Source organism: Pan troglodytes, chromosome 6 (assembly GCF_028858775.2).
Source record: "Pan troglodytes isolate AG18354 chromosome 6, NHGRI_mPanTro3-v2.0_pri, whole genome shotgun sequence".
NCBI classification, from domain to species: Eukaryota; Metazoa; Chordata; class Mammalia; order Primates; family Hominidae; genus Pan; species Pan troglodytes.
Window position 1 is genome coordinate 108,924,364 of NC_072404.2, and position 10,149 is coordinate 108,934,512.

At 45.7% G+C, this 10,149-nt stretch overlaps 1 protein-coding gene across 16 annotated transcripts in view; it reads left to right on the forward strand.

Moving 5' to 3' along the window:
- ZKSCAN5 (zinc finger with KRAB and SCAN domains 5) overlaps positions 1 to 9,099 on the forward strand; it is a 28,886-nt gene extending 19,787 nt beyond the window's left edge. For 15 of the 16 annotated variants that reach the window (XM_054687240.2, XM_009453252.5, XM_054687237.2 and 12 more), the window contains 2 exons: positions 1,443 to 2,048; positions 6,743 to 9,099. In XM_054687240.2, the coding sequence (XP_054543215.1) occupies positions 1,443 to 2,048; positions 6,743 to 7,884 (1,748 nt within the window). In that variant the 3' untranslated portion in view covers positions 7,885 to 9,099. The remainder of the gene's footprint in view (positions 1 to 1,442; positions 2,049 to 6,742) is intronic. The other variant, NM_001145032.1, reaches the window with a different exon arrangement.
- The last annotated feature ends 1,050 nt before the right edge of the window (positions 9,100 to 10,149 follow it).

The following is a 10,149-nucleotide window of genomic DNA, read 5'->3' on the forward strand; positions in this document are numbered from 1 at the left end:
GTATTTTTTGTAGAGACAGGGTTTCGCTGTGTTGGTCAGGCTGGTCTCGAACTCCTGGCCTCAAGTGAACCGCCCGCCTTGGCTTCCCAAAGTGCTGGGATTACAGGCATGAGCCACTGTGCCTGGCCAATACTCTATTTTTTGTTAACTACTGAAGATTTGTCTCTGCAAACCATATTAAAACATCAGTGTTTTGAGTAAAGTATCTTGCTGATACAGTTGAACAAAGGAACTAATTATAGCCACTGAAACATCCACGGTTCTATCAGTGACTGCTGAACATTAACCTAGCTCTTGAAAGTAGTAGGTTTTTCTCAGGATATAGAAAGAATGTCTTTTTTCCTTTAGATTAATTCATACCAAACTGAAATCCTTTGGGCATTGAGAAACCTAGAAAGATCACCTTTCTTTTCTAGGCTATGAATTCACAAGAAGAGGAAGGTGAAGATGGGGTTAGCTGCATAACCTGCTATCCAGTTTTATTAAGAATATTGCCCAGTCGTTACCGGGCGCGGTGGCTCACGTCTGTAATCCCAGCACTTTGGGAGGCCGAGGCAGGCAGATCACTAGGTCAGGAGTTCGAGACCACCTGGCCAATATGGTGACACCCTGTCTCTGCTAAAATTACAAAAATTAGCTGGGCGTGGTGATGTGCGCCTGTAGTCCCAGTGACTTGAGAGGCTGAGGCAGAAGAATCACTTGAACCCGGGAGGCAGAGGTTGCAGTCAGCCGAGATCGTACCACTGCACTCCAGCCTGGGTGGCAGAGTGAGACTCCGTCTCAAAAGAAAAAAAAAGAATATTGCCCAGTCACGTTGGCTCACGTCTGTAATCCCAGCACTTTGGGAAGCTGAGATGGGAGGATCACTTGAGCTCAGGAGTTTGAAACCAGCATGGGCAACATAATGAGACCCTCATCTCTACAAAAATATAAAAATTAGCTGAGCATGGTGGTGTGCAACTGCAGTCCTAGCTACTTGGGAGGCTGAGGTGGGAGGATCGCTTGAGCCCGAGAGGTTGAGGATGCAGTGAGCCATGATTGCCCCACTGCACTCCAGCCTGGGTGACAGAGTGAGACCCTGTCTCAAAACACACACATAAACGCACGCTCGCACACACACACACGCGCGCGTGCGCACACACACACGAGAACATTTAACATGATACAGGTATTTGTAAGTGCCACACTGAGAGGAGACCCTCTTCGTTCAGTGGAATGACTGATTTTCAGTCTCCTTCCTCTGAACATTTTTTGCCAGCTCTTCCTTCCCTAACCTCCCTCACTTTTCTGCTTGAATATTTTTCATCCCATCCCTGTACTGTAAAAGTCCCTTTACAGAATCATGGATCCCTAGCACATGTCAGTTTCTCTTCATTATCCTCTCATTTTATTTCTTCAAATTCAAGGAAAAGCTCATTTTTTAATTCTCCCTGTGATTTCAGGTTATGAGTCCAGGGACAATATGGAGCTCATAGTGAAGCAGATTTCTGATGACTCTGAATCACGCTGGGTGGCGCCAGAACACACCGAAAGGAGCGTTCCTCAGGATCCAGACTTTGCAGAAGTCAGTGACCTTAAAGGCATGGTACAAAGGTGGCAGGTCAACCCCACTGTGGGGAAATCAAGGCAGAATCCTTCCCAGAAAAGGGATCTGGATGCAATCACAGACATCAGCCCTAAGCAAAGCACACATGGCGAGAGAGGGCACAGATGCAGCGATTGTGGCAAATTCTTCCTCCAAGCCTCAAACTTTATTCAGCATCGGCGCATCCACACTGGAGAAAAACCGTTTAAGTGCGGAGAATGTGGGAAGAGCTACAATCAGCGGGTGCACCTCACCCAGCACCAGCGTGTCCACACAGGGGAGAAACCCTACAAATGTCAGGTGTGCGGAAAGGCTTTCCGGGTGAGTTCCCACCTGGTTCAGCACCACAGTGTCCACAGCGGAGAGAGGCCCTACGGCTGCAATGAGTGTGGGAAGAACTTCGGTCGCCATTCGCATCTGATCGAACACCTAAAACGCCACTTCAGGGAGAAATCCCAGAGATGTACGTGTGAGGAGTTTATACCCGGGGGATAAATGGAGGCGAAAAGCAAAAGGTGTTTTATTAGTACGGTACAACAGGACAGATGGGTGGTGATACTGGGGGGGGTAGGAAGAAGCAAAGGTTATCGTTTATTTGGTTCTTATGTATTTATTTTTTGAGACAGTCTCGCTCTGTCGCCCAGGCTGGAGTGCAGTGGTGAGATCTCAGCTCACTGCAACTTCTGCCTCCCCGGTTCAAACGATTCTCCTGCCTCAGCCTCCCAAGTAGCTGGGACAACAGGCGCGCACCAGCATGCCCGGGTAATTTTTGTGTTTTTAGTAGACACAGGGTTTCCCCATGTTGGCTAGGCTGGTTTTGAACTCCTGACCTCAGGCGATCTGCCTGCCTTGGCCTCCCAAAGTGCTGGGATTACAGGCATGAGCCACTGTGCTGGCTGTGCTCTCAGCTGTTAGTGGTTCCTTCTGGTAATTCTGTATTTTAAAATAAAACTATTATTAGTTGGCTCATCAATTTTAAATGTTATCTATTGACTTTCTATGGTAGTAAATGAGGATTTGGCTCTCTTATATGCTTTTCTCTCTTTCCCCTTTTCCCAATTTAGTTATTTTACTTATTTTAAAACAATAGCCTGGGTACAGTGGCTCACACCTGTAATCTCAGTGCTTTGGGAGGCGGCTGAGCTAGGAGGATTACTTTAGGCCAGGCATTCAAGACCACCCTGGGCAACATAGCAAGACCTTGTCTCTACAAAAAAATTTAAAAATTACCTGGGCATGGTGGCATGTGCCTGTAGTTGCAGCTCCTCGGAAGGCTGAGGTGGGAGGATCTCTTAGCCCAGAAGTTCAAGACTACAGTGAGCTATAAATGTGTCTGTGAATAGCCACTGCACTCCAGACTGGCCAACAGAGTGAGACTTCTCAAACAACAAACAAACACAAACCCAATAAAATAACAGTAGTACAGGAAGCTTGGAGAAAATAAAAAGAAAAAATAAATCACCCATAATCACATCACCCTAACTAATAGAACTGTTATTACTTAGTATGTTTCCTTTTTTTTATAAGTCTGTTTCACGTAGTCGTACTCAGAATTAAATATTAAGCGTACACATTTTCCAGGGCTGTTCAGCCCTCCTTTTTATTTCTGACAGTCTGCCATTGTGTGGTGGCATTGTAATTTACTCAAGTGTTCCCAGTTGTTGAACTTCAATTTTTTTCTCTTTTGTCCCGATAACTGTTTATGCCTGTGACTTTTTCTTTTTTTCTTTTCTTTTCTTTTTTTGAGACGGAGTTTCACTCTTGTTGCCCAGGCTGGAGTGCAATGGCACGATCTCAGCTCACTGCAACCTCTGCCTCCCAGGTTCAAGCGATTCTCGTGCCTCAGCCTCCCGAGTAGCTGAGATTACAGGCATTTGCCACCATACCTGGCTAATTTTTTTTTGTATTTTTAGTAGAGACGGGGTTTCACTATATTGGCCAGGATGGTCTCAAACTCCTGACCTCAAGTGATCCACCCGCCTTGGCCTCCCAAAGTGCTGGGATTATAGGTGTGAGCCACCATGCCGGGCCAGTATTTTTAAACATCTGTTCAAATGACAGTAAATTTATCTGTGAATGAGATCGTCATAAACTCTGCTGTGAACTTAAAGGCCCTTACTAATATTCTTCAGACGATTCTAAGACCAGCCAAAAGGTTTTTCTTTCTTTTTTTTTTTTTTTTAAATTCTGCCTTTGATGTTTACAGCCACGCTGCATCTTCCACCATGGCACAGAAGTCAGTAAAGTGTCTTTAAAGTTCTGGGTTGAGCTGAGCTATCCTCTCAGCTAGTGTTTTCCCGTTCTACTCGATGATTCCCTCATTTGGAAAATCCACCAATAGCGCTTTGGACTTGAAAAAGCAATCGCTTTAAAATAGTTATCTTTTGTTTTATACCTTCCCTGCAATTGTTTCTATGGCTAGTTTCCCAGTGAATACTCACTTGCCTTCCACATTTTTTTTGTGGGGCGGGGGCGTTTTTGTTTTTTGAGATAGGGTCTTGCTCTGTCACACAGGCTAGGGTAAAGTAGCGGGATCTCAGCTCACTGCAGCCTCCACTTCCTGGGCTGAACTAATCCTCCCACCTCAGCTTCCTGCATAGCTGGGACTACAAGTGTTCACCACCACACCCAGTTAATTTATGTATTTTTTGTAGAGAAGGGGTCTGGCTCTGTTGCCCAGGCTGGTCTTGAACTTCTAGGCTTAAACGATCCTCCAGCCTTGGCCTCCACAAGTGCTAGGAGTTACAGGTGTGAGCCACCATGCCTGGTCCTCCCTCATTTTTCTGGATCAAAGGGGGAATACATGTTTTGCACATCCAGCCATATTATTGAGAGTCTGTGTTGCTAGTTGCACAGGATCTGCAGTGACCAGAACAGAGATACAGTCCATGCTCTCATGCAGCCGATGGTCTGGTGGGGGTAGCAGATAGTAAAGGTGATGAGCATTCCCAAAGGAGAAGGATGACATGCCGGGGGAGGAAAACTGAGGCTAGAATGTTGGCTAAGGGTGAAGGGGGCAGGGATTGCTATATCACCCACCCTCTGACAATGCTTCTTGTTGGCTCATTTTGCCTTATTTCCTGACTCCTAGTCAGATATTCCCTGACTGCATACCCTCTTCATCATCCTTCACTCTCATTCTTCCAGTTTTTGTCAGTTCTCACCACCCAGTTATGTATTTGTTTTTTGTTTTTCTTTTTTGAGATGGAGTCTCACTCTGTCACCCAGGCTGGAGTGCAGTGATGTGATCTCAACTCACTGCAGCTTCTGCCTCCTGGGTTCAGGCGATTCTTCTGCCTCAGCCTCCCGAGTAGCTGGGACTACAGGCACCTACCACCATCCCTTGCTAATTTTTGTATGTTTAGTAGAGATGAGGTTTTACCATGTTGGTCAGGCTGGTCTTGAACTCCTGACCTCAGGTGATCCACCTGCCTCAGCCTCCCAAAGTGCTGGGATTATAGGCACGAGTCACCACACCCAGCCTGCTACATTTTCTTTATCAACTCATTGCTCAACGGGCACTTAGATTGGTTCCATATCTTTGCAGTTGTGAATTGTGCTGCAGAAGACAGACGCTTACAGTCTTTTTGGTATATTGTCTTTTCCTTTGTGTAGATATACCCAGTTGTGGAATTGCTGGATCAAATGGCAGATCTACTTCTGGTTCTTGAAGAAGTCTCCATACTGTTATCCATAGAAGTTGTATTAATTTATCTCTCACCAGCAATGTATAAGCGTTCCCTTTTCACCACATCCATGCCAACATCTATTGTTTTTTGACTTCTTTGTTTTTTTTGAGATGGAGTCTCGCTGTGTTGCCCAGGCTGGAGTGCAGTGGCGCAATCTTGGCTCACTGCAACCTCTGCCTCTTGGGTTCAAGCAATTCTCTGCCTCAGCCTCTGGAGTAGCTGTGATTACAGGGCACCCACCACCATGCCCAGCTAATTTTTGTATTTTTAGTAGAGATGGGGTTTCACTGTCTTGGTCAGGCTGGTCTTGAATTCCTGACCTCGTGATCCACCCACCTTGGCTTCCCAAAGTTCTGGGATTACAGGCGTGAGCCACCTGCACCCGGCCTTTTTTTTTTTTTTTTTTTTTTTTTTTGAGATGGAGTCTCGCTGTTGCCCAGGCTAGAGTGCAATGGCGCAGTCTCGGCTCACTGCAACTTCTGCCTCCTGGGTTCAAGCGATTCTCCTGCCTCAGCGTCCTGAGTAGCTGGGATTACAGGCGCCCGCCACCATGCCCAGCTAATTTTTGTATTTTTAGTAGAGATGGGGGTTTCACCATGTTGGCCAGGCTGGTTTCGAACTCCTGACCTCAGGTGATCTGCCCGCCTCGGCCTCCCATAGTGCTGGGATTACAGGTGTGAGCCACCACGCCCGGCCTTTTGACTTCTTAATAATGGCCATTCTTGCAGGAGTAAGGCAGTACCTTACTGTGGCTTTAATTTGCACCTTCCTGATGATTAGTGATGTTCAGCATTTTTTTCATGTTTGTTGGTCATTTGTATATATTATTTTGAGAACTGTCTCCATGTCATTTGCCTACTTTTTGATGGGATTTTTTTTTTCTTGTTGACTTGTTAGAGTTACTTGTAGATTCTGGATATTAGTCCTTTGTCTGATGCATAGTTTGCAAATATTTTCTGCCATCCTGTGGATGAGTCTTGCTCTTTTCGTCAGAAAATTCCAAAAGTTTGTTGTTTACATTCCTGTTGGCATCAAGTACACACACACATCCACCTCTGTTACTCCCGTTACATCATAGTTTCATCTGATGAACATTTTTTATGACAGTTTATTTTTCCTTTATAAAAGAACTGATGGGCCAGGCACGGTAGCTTAAACCTGTAATCCCAGCACTTTGGGAGGCTGAGGCGGGTGGATCACCCAAAGTCAGGAGTTTGAGACCAGCCTGGCCAACATGGCAAAACCCCATCTCTACTAAACATACAAAAATTAGCTGGGTGTGGTCATGCACGCCTGTAGCCTCAGCTACTTGGGAGGCTGAGGCAGGAGAATCACTTGAACCCAGGAGGCAGAGGTTGCAGTGAGCCGAGATCGCATCATTGCACTCTAGCCTGGGCGACAGAGCAAGACCCCATCTCAAAAAAAAAAAGAACTGATCACATTTTCACTTGCTCTTTATTTTTTTTAGGCAGTGACAAAAGAAGTAAGAACACAAAATTAAGTGTTAAGAAGAAAATTTCAGAATATTCGGAAGCAGACATGGAACTATCTGGAAAAACCCAAAGAAATGTTTCTCAAGTTCAAGATTTTGGTGAAGGCTGTGAGTTTCAAGGCAAGCTGGATAGAAAGCAGGGAATTCCCATGAAAGAGATACTAGGACAACCGTCTTCAAAAAGGATGAACTACAGTGAAGTCCCATATGTCCACAAAAAATCCTCCACTGGAGAGAGACCACATAAATGTAACGAGTGTGGGAAAAGCTTCATTCAGAGTGCACATCTTATTCAACATCAAAGAATACACACTGGGGAGAAACCATTCAGGTGTGAGGAATGTGGGAAAAGCTACAACCAACGTGTGCACCTAACTCAGCATCAGCGCGTCCACACAGGTGAGAAGCCCTACACCTGTCCCTTATGTGGGAAAGCCTTCAGAGTGAGGTCCCACCTTGTTCAGCATCAGAGCGTGCACAGTGGGGAGAGACCCTTCAAGTGTAACGAATGTGGGAAAGGCTTTGGGAGGCGTTCCCACCTGGCTGGACATCTTCGACTCCACTCCCGAGAGAAATCCCATCAGTGTCGTGAATGTGGGGAAATCTTTTTTCAGTACGTTAGCCTAATTGAACATCAGGTGCTCCACATGGGTCAGAAAAATGAAAAAAATGGCATCTGTGAGGAAGCATATAGTTGGAACTTGACAGTGATTGAAGACAAGAAGATTGAGTTACAAGAGCAGCCTTATCAGTGTGATATCTGTGGAAAAGCCTTTGGTTATAGCTCAGACCTCATTCAGCATTACAGAACTCATACAGCAGAGAAGCCCTATCAATGTGATATATGTAGAGAAAATGTTGGCCAGTGTTCCCACACCAAACAACATCAAAAAATCTACTCCAGCACAAAATCCCATCAATGTCATGAATGTGGCAGAGGCTTCACTCTGAAGTCACATCTTAATCAACATCAGAGAATCCATACTGGTGAGAAACCTTTTCAATGTAAAGAATGTGGAATGAATTTCAGCTGGAGTTGTAGCCTCTTTAAACACCTGAGAAGCCATGAGAGGACAGATCCCATAAATACCTTAAGTGTAGAGGGGTCTCTGTTGTAGAATAGCTCTTAATTTTAGAGAAGCCTTCCTGGAGGGAAACCATACTCCTATAATGAGCAAAGTAACAACTTCAAGCATTTTTCCAGCGTTACCATCAAACTCACAAATAGGTTGAAATCCTTTAGTTAGAACTCAGCCTTTAGGAACACCGGAGAACCCACAATAGTAGAAATCTTTTCGTGTTCCCCATTGAGAAATGCTTTAGTTAGCATCTTCATGCTTGGGAATCTAGACAAGAAGAGAATCTATGGATGGACATGGTCGAGGAATTCGGAAAGCCTGCAGTTGACATTCAGTCTTCACTTGAAACTCAAAACTGACACTAGGAACAGCTTCACGAGTTCAGTAGAAGTAAGATTTATTTGTAGCTTCTGCCTTGTTTGACGGCGTATCTATTCAGGGAAGCGCACAGTAAAAGAATTCTTTAGCATGATGTCTGTTTAGGTACCTCAGCAATGAACCTTTTCTAGAAATTATTATTCCAACCACTAGAATACCCTAGTCACTATTCCCACTTTGAGCATTAATCCCTTTGAAAAGAAATGGACTTAAAGTATCTCTGTTTTGGCAAAATTCAGGTTCAGGGGCTGGATGGTATGTGTTTCTGCTGCCTTATTCAATCCACCACTTCTCTGTGAAACACTCTACCTTGTTTTTGGTTTGATTCTACTGATGTCAGGGTTTAGCCGGTAGAAGGAGGAGTTCAGTTTGTCAATTCAGGAGAAACTGTGCTGGTCAGTCACATCTTACGGCAAAGGGAGAGGGACCTTAGGGGAACAGAGAAGACAGGCAAAGCTGTGGACTGTTTGATCTTGTATTACCCACAGGAATGAGGGCAGCTAAACCCATAGAAGGAATTGGACCAAGGTGAATTATGAGTCCTGGTCCCAGCAGTATGTGTGCTGACTTCTGGGTGCCCCAGAAATAGACCTCTCCTGTAGAGTGGTGATATACAGAATGAGTTTCAGTTTGCATTGCAGCTGGGATTGAAAGTAATCAGTCATGAGCAGGCAGGCAGGAGGTCCTGTTAGCCCTGCCTTCCAGGAAGGTTGGGGTGGGAGTTTTGAGTGGGAAAGAGGATGACATGCGTGAGAGAGTTCTCCTGAGCCTGTTTGCTAGGGAGAGTGAGTGAGTGCTCTTGGGCACTGCTCAGGCCCTGTTTCTGCTGACTTGCCTGGCTTACAATAAATGCCCAATAAATATTTGTTGACCGTATGTGTTGTACACTGTGGTGCCCTGTCCAGTCCCCTCTACCAAGCTGAGACCCCCATCCCCAGCTGCTCTGAGTTTGGGCTGCAAGTGCTCACAGCTCTTGTTCTCCAGAAACTGGAGAATTGCCCTCAGGAGATGAGAGCCATCTCACCTCACCCAGGAGTCACTTCCTCTCTACACCCCAACACCTGGTTCATTTGATTAAAGCGGAGAAAACTCCAGGGTGCTATGACTGCTCTGGCACCCTTGGATCAGGCCAAGCTAGACTTTTTCTGAGCCTTCATCCGTGCTAAGCTCTCTCCCTTCTCTATCCTGTTTCATTCCCTCCCTCAAAGGCGTTTCCCAAATAAATCACACTGTCAATCACATGGTTCTGAATCCCTGTCTCAGGCTCTGCTTTAGAGAACCTGATCTAAGACATTTGGTGCCACAAGTGGTCCTAGGAAGCTGCTGTGAGAGTGGATTGTGGAGTTGGTCACTTGCCAGGAGGGAGTGAAGACCCGCATCACTGTTAATAGTCCTGGCATGTGGTACCTGTCCAGTCACTAAGTCATTCACTTGTGGGGAACTGGGATGAGATACAGGTGGAAAGCGATCTATTGACTTGTAGAGGTTTGGGACAAACAGGAAAATAAAGATTATGGAATTGGGTGGCTCTTGCTGAAAGTCACTGAATCCTTGAAGAGAAGAAAATGACAGGGCAAATAACCACCAATTTAATGCCAAGTGTGTGTCAGAGGACCTTCTTGGTAGCTTTTTAATTTTTTTATAGACAGGGTCTTGCTCTGCTGCCCAGGCTAGAGTGCAGTGGTGCAATCACAGCTCACTGCAGCCTTGACCTCCTGGGCTCAAGTGGTCTAGCCACCTCAGCCTCCTGAATAGCTGGGACTACAGGCACATGCCACCATGAGTGGCTAATTTTTAAAAAACATACTTTAGCTGGGCGCGGTGGCTCATGCCTATAAACCCAGCACTTTGGGAGGCTGAGGCGGGCAGATCACGAGGTCAAGAGATCGAGACCATCCTGGCCAACCAACATGGTGAAACCCGGTC